Source organism: Mercenaria mercenaria, chromosome 5 (assembly GCF_021730395.1).
Source record: "Mercenaria mercenaria strain notata chromosome 5, MADL_Memer_1, whole genome shotgun sequence".
Taxonomy (NCBI): Eukaryota; Metazoa; Mollusca; class Bivalvia; order Venerida; family Veneridae; genus Mercenaria; species Mercenaria mercenaria.
Genome location: NC_069365.1, coordinates 84981770 through 84996028, shown reverse-complemented (window position 1 = coordinate 84996028; position 14259 = coordinate 84981770). Strand labels below are relative to the sequence as shown.

The 14259-nt window shown below is 36.1% G+C and overlaps 1 protein-coding gene across 1 annotated transcript; it reads right to left on the bottom strand.

Annotated features, from left to right (window-relative positions):
* Window positions 1-2573: 2573 nt before the first annotated feature.
* On the bottom strand, window positions 2574-13351 carry LOC128557396 (multiple epidermal growth factor-like domains protein 10). Its single transcript, XM_053544735.1, has 7 exons — window positions 13319-13351; window positions 12471-12611; window positions 9698-9719; window positions 9237-9377; window positions 8488-8628; window positions 7976-8116; window positions 2574-2722 (listed from the first exon to the last, which is right to left on the bottom strand). The coding sequence occupies exons 1-7, from the start codon at window positions 13349-13351 to the stop codon at window positions 2574-2576; spliced, it is 768 nt and encodes a 255-aa protein (XP_053400710.1).
* Window positions 13352-14259: the final 908 nt, after the last annotated feature.

Genomic DNA, 14259 nt, shown 5'->3' with positions numbered 1-14259 from the left:
GCAGTTCTCAAGTTCATACTGTGCCGTTTCATCATCCTTGCCGGGTTCTCACTGCGTCCAACACGTTCGCACTAATTGTCTTATCACGCATATCTTCAGGTCCAATGCGTTCTTATTACATTTTTAGTATGACCAGTCAGATTGCACCTCTTGCTTACCATGGGCTTATCATGTTCTCACTGCGTTCGTCGGCTCCTCATAAATACTACACCACACGCCTCTTTTTCATTCCTTCTGCAAGTTATATTGTGTCCCCATCTACACTCAACAACAATCAAATACAATATACAACAAGCACCCCCCCCCCCCCCCCCCCCCCCCCCCCCGAAGAAATCAGAGCACTCTTATAGAGGTCGTGGTGGAAAAAGGAAAGGAAGCGTGAAGGGTATACGAAGGTCCAGACGTCCACTACAAGCTGCCAATGCTGCTGAGTCTGTGATTGTGTGGTAATTCCTGATTATGTGCGATCATACCCACTGGTGGTTGAAAATGAAGTGATAGGGAATTGGATCCAGTATTCAAGCTGAATTCTCAAAATCTGTAACAGACACAGTGAGAACCTGCTGCAAACGTGACATAGACATGTTAAGCACCGAAAGAAAGTATTGATAACCCAATGCGGTATTCTACAACGTGGCATTGACATAGCATGGTCATAGCATGGTCATTGCACACAAATGTAGATAGGTTGTAGTGAGAACTCCATTGAAGTAGCAAGAACACAATGACAACCCAGCGGCAGCGCAATGAGAACGCCTTTCCCGTCTGCCCCACGCTTGTACTATGTCCTACTAGGTTTTAGTTACGCCATTACTATGTTCTTATTAAGTTCTTACTGCTTCCTGATTCGACCACGTCCTCACTACTTTTGTTTTGAACATGTCCAAAATTTGGCCGCGTCCCCCACGCTCATGGAGAGCATATCATGTTCTTATCGGTGTTCTTCTACATTGTACAAGTTCTTTATTGCGTCATGCCATTTTTAGGACATAGTGGGAACATGGCTGAGTGTGATGGGGTGGGAGGGGGGGGTATGAATTAGGAGCAAAATCCTTCATTTATACAAAAAAGGTGCTCTAATACCTATTTCTGGACATTAATACTGATATTAAAATATATTTAATAAGGACATATTATTAAAATATGATTACTTGAGGATTTATCTAATGACCACGTGTATTTGAAACACAATTTTAATACTATGCCCCAAAGATAACTCGATAGTTACAAACATGACTATAAATAGATTAAAATGGAACATAGGGAATTCAACATTTTTCTAACATGTTACCATCTAGATATTTCCAGATTTTGTACCAATTGCAAATTAGCTCAATGGTAAAGTATACAGTCCATGTTCAACAGATCTTTTGCCGTGTGGGTTCGAAACTCAGCATCGACATTAATTTTTTATTTCACGTTCGCATAAACATTTAGATTCCTTCATGAACTCTGTGACAACACAATAGAGAAGTGTCTTAAACCGATATGGCAGATCAGAAAAGTTTAGCATTATATCAAAGATGATACTGATTAAATGCATGCATTTAAGTCATGCAAATAATAAATATACTGTTGTGTTATATAAGACATACATACAAACACAAACCATCAAAGAAAGAAACAAAATACGGGAACAAAATTGAAAACGAATAGAAAAAAAAAATATATATATATAGATAAGGCCTCACCAAATTAAAAAGTTGTTCATCGGATTTGCCGCTCGTATATTTTCAGAAACACAAAAAAATATTATTATTTTTTTTTGTTTTTGGCTTGCGCTCGCCCCATTGAAAAAAAATTAATCCAAAATTTTTTGGTGCGCTACTTTTTACGGACGTAATAGTGAATAAATGCTTATAATTCCAGTCCCAGATTGTTCTCAAATGGATTTTACTCAAAATAAATACATACTACGCACACATCGTCTATAATAAATCATAACACTTATATTTAGTTGCATTAAAGTTATTTCCCCTTTATGCAGTTACGCCATTTTCTTCAAATGTTTACCAAATTACATGCTACAAAAATCGATTTATTTAATTGAAAACTGGATGAAGAAAAACGTACTAATTTATTTGATAACATCAATCTACATTATTTTTGTAAGGGTAAGTATTTATTGATGCATGTCACTTATCTGTTTTCTGTTGTTTTGTCCTGTCCAAATGATCAGCATTTGCATACGAAAGTTGGCGGGGTTAGGAATTTACATTACGAGTTGTATTCATAATAGTTCTTTGTTTCAATAAATTTAATATGTTATGAAAGTTAGTATATAGTCAGTATATAGAAAGCAAACTTACTCTCATCACATTTTGCAGATGTCCAGCCATGTTCGCAACCAAGCTCACAATAGCCATCAGTAATTCTACACATGGAACCATTCGCGCAGTGTTCGCTACAATTATAACTACAGTCACTCCCGTACGATAATATATTGTGGCGCCCGTTAACGAACGATTTGCTGCTACTTTTAGTATGAAGGGGAAAACGCCCGTTCCGGCTTGCGCCTTTCTAATTTAAAGTTTTAAACTGAAGTTAAAGAAAGTAACTTGTATATGCGAGATTCATTTACCATTCAAACAGGTGTCTCCAGTCCACCCTGGGTCACATCCATCTCTACAGGAGCCGTTTGTATTCAGGCACACTGTGTCATTTAGACAATGTGTACTACAGTTGAAGATGCATCCCTCGCCATATTTTCCGTTCAGACATTCTAAAATGAGAACAAGAATAAAATAGAACATTTTCATCATAAGCATAATACTTTAATTTGTTATTTATACTGCAATATTCTTATTGAAGAACCACCGAATTCAAAATTAGGTCCACTCAACTCAAATGTCAAGATATGCTTTCATATGAATAAATTACCGAGTTTTTTTAATGTGTGTCTATCAATATCAAGGAGGAGTAACAGTCTAATAAGTCAGATTGCAATAACAGCTATATTGTATATGCAAAACATGAGCAACAATTTTGAAGGAATGAAGTCTTTATAGTGGGTGTATGATCAAAGAGAAGAGATTTATTAAACCGAAAGACACCTAATTAATCGGTACTATCTGCCTCCCTACACAAACTTATAAATGTCATGACAATACACATTGTTTACACATAAGGATAATGATTGGTGAAAGAATGAAATTGCTAATGTGTAACAATATGAAATAAAAAATTTAATAAATGATACATATCTGGTCCATTTCACCTCCTTATAAAGTCTGACCGGTACGTTTTATTAGATATCATTACGATAACTGAGCAATAATTCAAAATACAGAAATGTATTATTTCGTGATGAAACAACGCTACTGGAGCATTACTAAGGTAGTACCGCATGTTTATTTCTGTATCTCTTGTTCATCATATAAAAAGTAACAGGAAGACAAAAAGCATGATAATTTAGAATAAAGCATGGATTTCGCGTACGGAAATAAAAGTAATCACTTTATGAATTATGAGTAACCGCTGAGTAAATTTATTACAACGGCATCGTTTATATCTTCTTGATTTTAAGATATGATATTAAACATCTGACACGTTACATACCTCAAACAAATGTTTTAGAATTAACTTGAAATGAGCTGATCTCTTTCATCATGAGCAAATATCTCAAAAACAAGCACACGGAACTATGCATTAATTTCATCATATTATAAGCAATCCGTTTATTTAAGACTCTGAGTAGTTTCATCAAAATCTCAATCGCAGAAAAAGTTCTATTTGTGAAAAAAATATCATGAAAAATGATTTTTGATAGAATGTTTGAAGTCAAAATGTTTCAAATCAGACAATCGATTACACGACTCTATCTTTTCATTTGCCGATTTTGAAGTTTTAAAAATCAGGGTTTATCCAAATTCTACATTTATTTATAGAAAAATATGGTTGGAACATACAGAACTATCTAAAACTTACACCAGTTTATAATTATTCAACAGCAGTCTGAAGACACTTTCGAGACAAGGGTTATCAAACTCTGAATTTTATGGGAATGTTGTATACATATTTCGTTAGATTCTATGTCATGGCATTCTCCATGATATGGAGTCTTATAGCAACTGGCACAAGAACAAAAAGTAAAAGCCATTGTACATGTTATACCTTACCCCCTAGGTATACTATAAGAACCTATTTCGATCGTACTGTTCTCACATAAAACGCGCATTTCAATGAATGAGTACCAAGCATACTGAACAAGCGGTGATTTATCTTCCGTCGTGCACCAGTCAAATTGTCTCAATATTTCATATTGCAGAGATACTCCACATATTTTATGCTTTTGTCAACATTACAGAAAACAACTTGCCTGAACTTCCCTATTTTAAACATCCGGTCTGGAGATCACAGCAGTGTGCACATGTTAGGCGAAATGTTAAAAAACAAACACAGATTGCATTTATATATTCGCAGTTATACAATAAAACTCGAAATAATGAATGAATTCATCTTAGAAATGATTTTGAATTTTGAATTTAAGGTATTAGATCACTAATAGTAATTTTTACAAAATGGCCTTTGCTTGGTATATTTTGAAAGGTAACCGTGTTTTGCACTATTTTGCAATTTTTAAACAACTTTTACCGTGCCGTTTTTTATAAATTTTGTATAACTTATATTATCTCCTCAAGCTCAAGTAGAGACAAGTTTCAAAGTGATAGCCACTATCCAAAACGTTTCATTTTACCATTGATTTTAATAAAAGAAACATCAAACTATTGGTAAACAATTATAAAACATAAAATAAAAATGTCAGTATCATTTTTTCTATGGTGCCTCAAGTAAACAGATTTAATGGGACAGAATTCATACTTCAACATTGAAAAAATAAGGTCGAATGCCGTGTTTCAGTTTTGAATTTTGCTTACTCCATTTGAAAATAAACTTAGGGCAGACGTAAAACCTACCTAAATTTCTTCCACAATATATAATCTAAGAGTGAAAGCAAAATAGAGAACTTTCACCGCGTGTAACTCAATATTTTTAAAGATGTGTAACCCTACCCCTTCTGTTTAAGTAGTAATTTCACTTTGAACACCAAGAAATCGCTTATAAGATTAATCTTTTTCCATTTTTGTACAAGAAATCAATAATAAGTCTTGAAAGAAGTAAAAACTTACTCGAAAAAAGGAAAGTAAGCGGAAAAAGATTTGGTCCCAGTAGGGCTTGAACCTACGCCCCACTAAGAATTGCAGTAAAGAGTAGGTTTATGGTAGGAATTGAATACTCTTCAAAAAGGAGGTTCTCTATTTGTGATCTAATACCTTAAAGTCATACAGTGGTACATATCTGTATTGTTTCTCTAATTCACATTGCAGATTTATGCAGTGTATGCACATTTAAGCGTACACGTGTAGTTAAACGTCGATTAACACACATTTTCACATCAGCCAATCAGAATAATTATGTAATCTAGTCCGGAACTTCATATGGGAAGTTCATCCAAGTTGATGAAACTATAAACTACGTGTTGTTTCTCTGAGATGTGAAGTATCGAAGGAATATGGCCGGTACACAATGGAAGATAAATTACCACTTGTTCAATATCCATAGTACACATTTACCGGGCTGCGCGTTTTGGGTGAGAAATGCGCGATTGAAATGGGTTGGTATATTTCCCCGTTCATGACCACGGTTCTTATAGAATACCTAGGGGTAGGGTAAAACATGTAAAGTTGCATTTTCTTTCTGGTCTGGTGCCAGTGCTTATATCCTACTAAGACTGGTCTGCTTTTATACTTGTATTTGGGCCCTTAGTGGCGTTCCTCACTGGTTCTTTAGCTTTATTTATATTTCGGTGGGCCAGTGGTCTAGTAGTAACACGATTGACTGTCAATCCAGAGGTCCGGGGTTAGAATACCGGTCCAGGAACTGGAAATTTCTGAGATACTCTTGAGTGTCTCCCACCTGACTTAGAGGCCTGTACTGGTTCTTCTCAGGAAAGACGACTTGCGTGTATCGGTGCTATACACCGGGCACGTTAAAGAACCAGACTGTCTTTTCGCAAAGAGCTAGGCTAAGTTAGCCGAACAGGCCTGTATCTAAAAAGGATTTCTATCTGTTCTGGGGGCTTTATCTCACTCTGACCCTCTCGTCAGATCGCTGTGTCTGTACTAGTAGAGGATGAATTTCGCGCCCTGTGTGGCTGCGTTTGTGCTATATAAAGCGCCTTTGAATGTGTTATCATGAAAAGAGCGCTATATAAATCTGGTATAATGATGATAATAATAATAATAATGATGATAATAATAATAATTTCTAAAAGAAATTGTTTGTCTTTTAAATATTTGGCTTTTTTGTTACCTCTACGTTTGATAGAGATTCACCTGCGGGTATAATTTGTATTTAAATTCTATTCTGTATTTTTAATCCCCCGCCGTGGCGGAGGGATTATAGGAATGGTCTGCGTCCGTCCTTCCGTCCGTCTGTCCGTCCTTCCGTCCTTCCGTCCGTAACAAAATCGTGTCCGGTCCATATCTCCTAAACCCCTTGAAGGATTTTCATGAAACTTGGGTCAAATGATCACCTCATCAAGACGATGTGCAGAACCCATGAGTCAGCCTTGTCGGTTCAAGGTCAAGGTCACAACTCAAGGTCAAAGGTTTGAGCCTGCAATTTTGTGTCCGCTCTATATCTCCTAAACCCCTTGAAGGAATTTTATAAAACTTGGGTCAAATGATCACCTGATCAAGACGATGTGCAGAACCCATGAGTCAGCCATGCCGGCTCAAGGTCAAGGTCACAACTCCAGGTCAAAGGTTTGAGCCTTCCATTTTGTGTCCGCTCTATATCTCTTAAACCCCTTGAAGGAATTTTATAAAACTTGGGTCAAATGATCACCTCATCAAGACGAAGTGCAGAACCCATGAGTCAGTCATGCCGGCTCAAGGTCAAGGTCACAACTTAGGGTCAAAGGTTTGTGCCTTCCATTTTGTGTCCGCTGTATATCTCCTAAACCCCTTGAAGGATTTTCATCAAACTTGGGTCAAACGATCACCTCATCAAGGCGATGTGCAGAACTTATGAGTCAGCCATGTTGGCTAAAGGTCAAGGTCACAACTGAAGGTCAAATGTTTGAGCCTTCCATTTCGTGTCCGCTCTGTATCTCCTAAACCCCTTGAAGGAATTTTATAAAACTTGGGTCAAATGATTACCTCATCAGAACGATGTGCAGAAATTATGAGTCAACCATGCCAGCTCAAGGTCAAGGTCACAACTAAGGGTCGAAGGTTTGAGCCTTCCATTTGGTGTCCACTCTGTATCTCCTTAACCCCTTGAAGGATTTTCATCAAACTTGGGTCAAATGATCACCTCATCAAGAACTCATGAGTCAGCCAAGTCAACTCAAGGTCAAGGTCACAACTGAAGGTCAAAGGTTTCAGCTCTGTATCTCCTAAACCCCTTGAAGGATTTTCATGAAACTTTGGTCAAATGATCACCTCATCAAGACGTTGTGCAGAATTCATGAGTCAGCCATGTCAGTTCAAGGTCAAGGTCACAGCTAAAATCAAAGGTTTACCCTTTCACTATCCATAGCAGTGGCGGGGGATTTAGCTGTCTTTCAGACTGCCTTGTTTATAAATATTGTTGAACTAGAGAGCGAGTACTTTCGTGCAATTAACAGGTTTATGCTCCCTGGTGGTGTTTTTGCCACTAACCGTTCGAATACGATGTCTAATATGTTCCTTAAATTAAATGTGTTTGTTTAGTTTTTGTTTGTCTATTTGTTTTACGTGGTCTTTGTTTTATATGTATATGTCTATCGATTACACATACATACACACATACATATATACATACATACGCTGCTGCTAGTTGGTTTTGTTTTAGGAGGTAACGTTCTGAGAACCATGACTATTCCTGTTGGATCCTTGTAATTTTTAAGCAAATTGTTTGTTAGAAATGCTCATATGCAGAACTCGCATATGAATGTATAAGCGTTATGGGTCGTTTAAAAGAAATATACCATCCTTGCATATGTCACCAGTCCATCCAGGATCACATCCATTCGTACAGGTACCATTTGTATGTATACAAACTGTGCCATTCAAGCAATGTGTGCTACAGTTAAGCGTGCAATTTGCTCCATAAAATCCATCTTGACATTCTACAGAAATAGATACTCGTATGTGGTGTGACACCCTTACAGCTAGTTAACCCTTAAAATTACTTAAGGTAATGCCTGTCCACCTGGCTTCTTCTTAAGTGACCATTTAATGATTATATCAAAATAATGCACAAATAAAAATCTCTAAATAATATTCAAAATGTTCTTTAGTATCAGCGTGCTACACTAATATTCACAAAATAATGTACTGTAGACGATCTGTCATTTAAATCTCTGTATATAACATTAAATGCTGGTCATGTTTATCATATCATTATGAAATAAGCTGAAACTGGGAATATAGTTTTCGCTGACATCGCTTTATTGATTAAATAATCAGAATTAAGAACCTCTTTTATAAGTTAACTTACTATTATGACAAGTGTCTCCAGTCCATCCTGGTTTGCAACCTAATAAACAATACCCGTCTGTGTGTCTACATGTTGAATCATTCATACAATGTCCACTACAATTAAAGTTACAGTTCCGTCCATATGTTCCATTCGTACACCCTGTAAAGTTTTGGAATTCATTTTACAATTATAATTAAAGTAAATACAATTAGATCAAAATTAAAAATCAGCAGCAGTCTTCGTCGTGTATGTCTAACGATTTGTCTTCTTGCATTGAAGACATTTTCTGTAGCCTTTAGCGAAACACTAAAGTTACGTGCACTTTAGTTGTCGTAACTGCAGTTCTGTAACACATTTCACCTGAAATTTGAATTTAAATACCTACTTCTATCACAATGCAGCCCCTGCCAACTAGCCTGACATCCATGTAAACAATTGCCATTAACAGGACTACAGTAACGTGACCCCGTTTGGAAACAATACACACTACAGTTCTTCTTGCATTCCATGCCATAGTAACCAGACATACATTCTTTCAAAATATAAGAAAATACGTTATGCCTAATAAACATGTAAGTTGTGCTAAAAGAACTCATTTTTAACCTGTTATGAATTACTACTAGACAAATGAATTATTACTAGAAAAATAAACGGATAAGTTTTTATTTTCTTTAATTTATAATTGAGCTACAAACAAACGTCGGCGTTACTTATTACAATGAATTACCAATATACTTTTTCATATATAATGGGCATAGTATGCTCACTTTGGTCGCATTTTCCTCCTCTATATCCCGGACTACATCCACCAATACAAATACCATCTGTCTTGCTACATGCTATTCCATTTCTGCAGAATCCGCTACAGTCATAGGCACAGTTTTCCCCATATTTTCCATCATTACACACTAAAATTTAACTAAAGTTTACTAACTGAGTTCATACTAAAGGGGCATATCACGCTTTTTTAAATTTTAGTATAGGTTTGCATCTAAGTTTTATTCCAGGTCCCTTCTTGGGCGGCATATAACGCTTTTTGAATTTTTATTATCGATACTCGCCAAAGGTTTGAATCTTTTTTCATCTTTATGGTTAGAAAGTATCTAAGCGCATACTTTTTGAAATAGTCGATTAAACATCTAAACAGATTATTCATATAAATAAAAGGTATCTTCCACTAGATGGAATGTAATAATTTATCTATCATCAATTTTTGACAAAGACTTACACGTACAACAAACGATGACAACCTGTACCAAGAGTTCATACAGTATCATACTTTACAAAAGAGGTTGATATCTGTCTTCAAAACAATTGAATACCCTTTCATTTAATGCAAATTGAAAATTATTGTGTTTTATACGTAAAATATAAAAAGTCATTTCACTCACACAAGGTGTACGATATAGTTTTTGTATATATTTGCTTATTTCTCAGAATTAGAATAAGATACATATAACAAGACAATGTGTATAATTTTTGTGAACAGGGAACATATTTCGCCTCGAGATACATTCGATATTCACCAAAATGTCTGATAGTGTACAAGTTCAGTTAAAGTAATTTCTTAACCATGCAAAATGATTGTGACCCCTAAACTAAGCGACGTACAGTCCCTGGCTCGCGGAATTTTCTTTTTCCGCGTTCCCATCGGAAATTTGCGATGACTTTTTGACACTGAATTACTATTGAAGAGGGCAAAAATTCATTACAATAATTATCAATAAAATACCCGCGAACAGTTGCAAGGAAATATCTCAGCTGGTTTCGGTTAATTTCAGTCAATGAATAAAATATACATGGATTATTTCTTTTATAGGATCAATGTTTGTATTCATTTGTGGATATAAACAGAAATGGGGGCCTCCGTGGCCGAGTGGTTAAGGTCGCTGACTTCAAATCACTTGCTCCTCACCGATGTGAGTATGATGGGGCGTTGAATTCTTCATGTGAGGACGCCAGTTGGCTTACGGAAGGTCTGTGATTCTACCCGGATGCCCGCTCGTGATGAAATAATGCACGGAGGGGTACCTGGGGTCTTCCCCAGCCGTCAAAGCTGGAAAGTCGCCTTATGACTTATAATTGTGTCGGTGCGACGTTTAACCCAACAAAAACATAACAAACACACATAAATGTAAATTCCGTAGAGAATTTCACATAAAATGTAAGTTGTCAGTTTGGAATACCGAGGGAAAAACTGGAAAACATAAACTGACCCGTTTCGCGCTTGTTAAAAGTGTCACTTTTAATACTATATATTGCCAATATTTTTTTAATTTAAAGTCAAATAAGATACAAGCACTTGACATTTTTCAATTTCTATATTGACACAGATACACAGTGTTTTACATTTTATGTGTCCACGTATATTGAGTAATAATTTTCAACAGTATAAAAAAAAGCAAAATGGCTTCTTTATTCTGCCATATCTCTGGCGTGATATTTGATAATATATCAGAAATAATTTAATATCAACAATGTCAACTGGTACTTGAACGTTTATTAAAGCAAATATTCCTATTTATTTTTGTGACTTATTAAATATTATAAACGAAAAAATATAATTGAAGCAAAATAGAGAATAAAACAACAAACACTTGAATGACAATAAATTACTTTTTACAATCTATATTTTTTTCTCTACATCACGGTGTAGATATACTCCAATCTATTTGGTATCTGAACAGCATATAACAGGCCGCTATATTTAGTTGTAAATCGCGGCGATTCATCGCAATTCACCGCGAACCATCGGCAATTCATCGCGATGCGATGCGATGCGATGCGATGCGATGCGGCCTGTCCTCGCGGCACACCGCAATCGATTTGGTCGCGGTGGAAGCTGTATAATAGATTTCAGAGATGCATGCATGAAAAAGAACGCACATTCTCGCAGTTAAAAAACATGTCCGCGCTAGGGTCCAATTGTCGGGAAACGTGCACTTGTAAAATATTAGAAAGTAGGTCAGTAGGTCACATTCATGGTAACTGAAAGTCAGTTTTAAGATCGGTATGCAAAACTGTACATGTCATCCAAATTTCAAGTCTGTATCTCAAAAAACAAGAAAGTAGGTCAGTAGGTCATGGTCACAGTAAGACGTAATCACTTGGGTACATCAGGTAAATATAATTAAATAGTCTAGGAAATATGATCTGATAAGTTTTGAAGTATTTTTCCTATATAACTCATATAACAAATGACCACCAGGGTGGGGCCTCTTTTCACCCCAGGGGCATAATTTGAACAATCCTGTTAGAGGTCCACTAGGCAATGATATATACCAAATATCAAAAGCCTAGGCCTTGAACTTTCAGACAAGAAGATTTTATTTTTTTCTCTATATAAGTCTATATAAGTCTATGTTAAACTTGGGACCCCTGGGGCAGGGCCTCTTTTCAACCCAGGGTAATAATTTGAACAATTTTGTAGAGGACCACAAGGCAATGCGACATACCAAATATCAAAAGCCTAGGCCTTGTAGTTTCAGACAAGAAGATTTTTTAAATCTTCTCCTATATAAGTCTATGTAAAACTTGGGACCCCCGATGCGGGGCATCTTTTCACCCCAGGGGCATAATTTGAACAACCTTCATAGAGGACCAAAAGGCACTGCTACATACAAAATATCAAAGGCCTAGGTCTTGTAGTTTCAGACAAGAAAATTTATTACAAGTCTATGTAAAATCATGCCACATATCAAGGCTCTACGTCTTGCGGTTTTGGACAAGAAGATTTTTAAAGTTTTTCCTTTCGGTTGCCATGGCAACCAGAGTTCTGCATGGAATTTAATTCTTTGAACAATTTTGAACAGGGGACCACCCAAGGATCATTTCCGTGAAGTTTGGTGTAGTTCTGCCCAGTGGTTTTCAAGAAGAAGACTTTTTTAGAAAATGTAGACGGACGCACGACGCACGATGGACGACTGACGACGGACATTGAGCGGTCACAAAAGTTCACCATGAGCCTTTGGCTCAAGTGAGCTTAAAACGGGTACACTCACTTCGATCACATTTTCTGCCTTTGTAGCCCGCACTGCAACCATCAACACAAACTCCATCGGTTGTTCTACATAAAACTTTATTTTTACAGTTCCCGCTGCAATTGAACTTGCAACTTTCGCCATATTTTCCATCCGCACATACTGAAACGGAAATAAAAATCTCACTTCTTCTATGTGACAAATGGATTCATATATTATACCGGCTCGCCTCGGTTAGACAGTATTACTATAGTGAAACTATCTTTAAACTCCGAACATTTCCAAAAACAGGAAGTGCATGGCTACCAGCTTATCCTTTCATGAAAAGTATTAAGCCAGTGACAAACATAAAACGCATTTGGCATATTGAAAAGAAACGGGTCTTTCAAAGCAGATATTTTTAACCAATATTCACCATTTTGAATAGGAACCAATAACTATCATTAATAAACGAAATATTTTCAATAACGGGGAAAGAAACAAAAATATAAAGTGTTCACTGACGCTGACAGAAACAAAGTTGCGCCCATTTTCTTCGATTTTGACTGAAGTACGTGATATCTGAAGACAACTGTTTAAGTTCTTCTTATTGAAAGGAACGGTTTTTTCAATATTGCTGTTTTTATTTCAGCCAGTCAGAGTACGTACTTGTTTCAGTAGCCAGTAACATCTATACGATGATCCTTTGGAAACAGAGAATGCAATCAAGCACATTGATAGTAAACACGTACCAGGAAATATAACAACACCGAATCCAAATACAGGAAGACTCCTTACGGCCGCCACACGGCACTTAAGGTAGAACAATTTTTTTCAACGAACTGTTATGTAATTTTCAGGAATTAAAGTTGACGACATTTCCAACAGACTTGTATTTCTTTCAGTTCTCTATTGCTCCCCATTTCGCTACTGTAAATATTAAAAAATGATCATAAACGTGTTTTCCCGTAGAGGTCAAAATGACGTATTTGATGGATTTTAAAGAAAAAGCACGGCAAAAAACTTTATTTTCAAGTTTTTGTTAAAATATCTCTCCACAGATACATTATCTGGCATTTGTTTTCAACGTCAAATTGGGGGCAAACGATTTATGAACGCAAAACATGTGAAACCGACTTCGAATTTCACCCAAATTTTGCGTAAAGACGCCTATAGTTAAGAAACTACCAGACAGTTTTTTAAATAAATCAGAACAAGCCAACAACATATCGCTCTATTTACCGTGGCGCTTCCCTTACGTCTAGTACAAATAATAACATTTTCTTCCTATTTCGTAAATTTCCATTAATTCAAATTCAGTTTCTTTTTCTATTGCAGGAAATACGATCTCAATAATGATGAAATAAAGATGTTATTTCGTGAAATTCTATAAGTAGATGAATGATTTCGAGAAAATGCTCTCCTATACATGACACAAAAATACAAACATGCCCGTTATTGACAACAAGAAATGCGCATAGGTAAAGTTTATTCTTTCCCAAATTTGTATTCACCGGGTTTTCACTTCTTTATTTGCAATACAAGATTTCAACTTTTAAGGCCTACTGTAGGCTTACTTATTTTAACGGTGTACTTATAACAGCGCTTTTAGCGCTATCGCACGTGCGCTAATTCATGTCCGCGCATTAATTTGTCCAAGCATTTTAATGTACATTTTCATTTGATGATGTTGTCTTCGAATTTTTACAAATAAATACTCTTGAGAGTATGCACTAGTTTCACTGCTTGCTAATATTTTATGGTTCGTACGATATTCCTGTTTATTGTTCAAATTTATTATTTTAGACATATGATCATGCAAAATAAAATA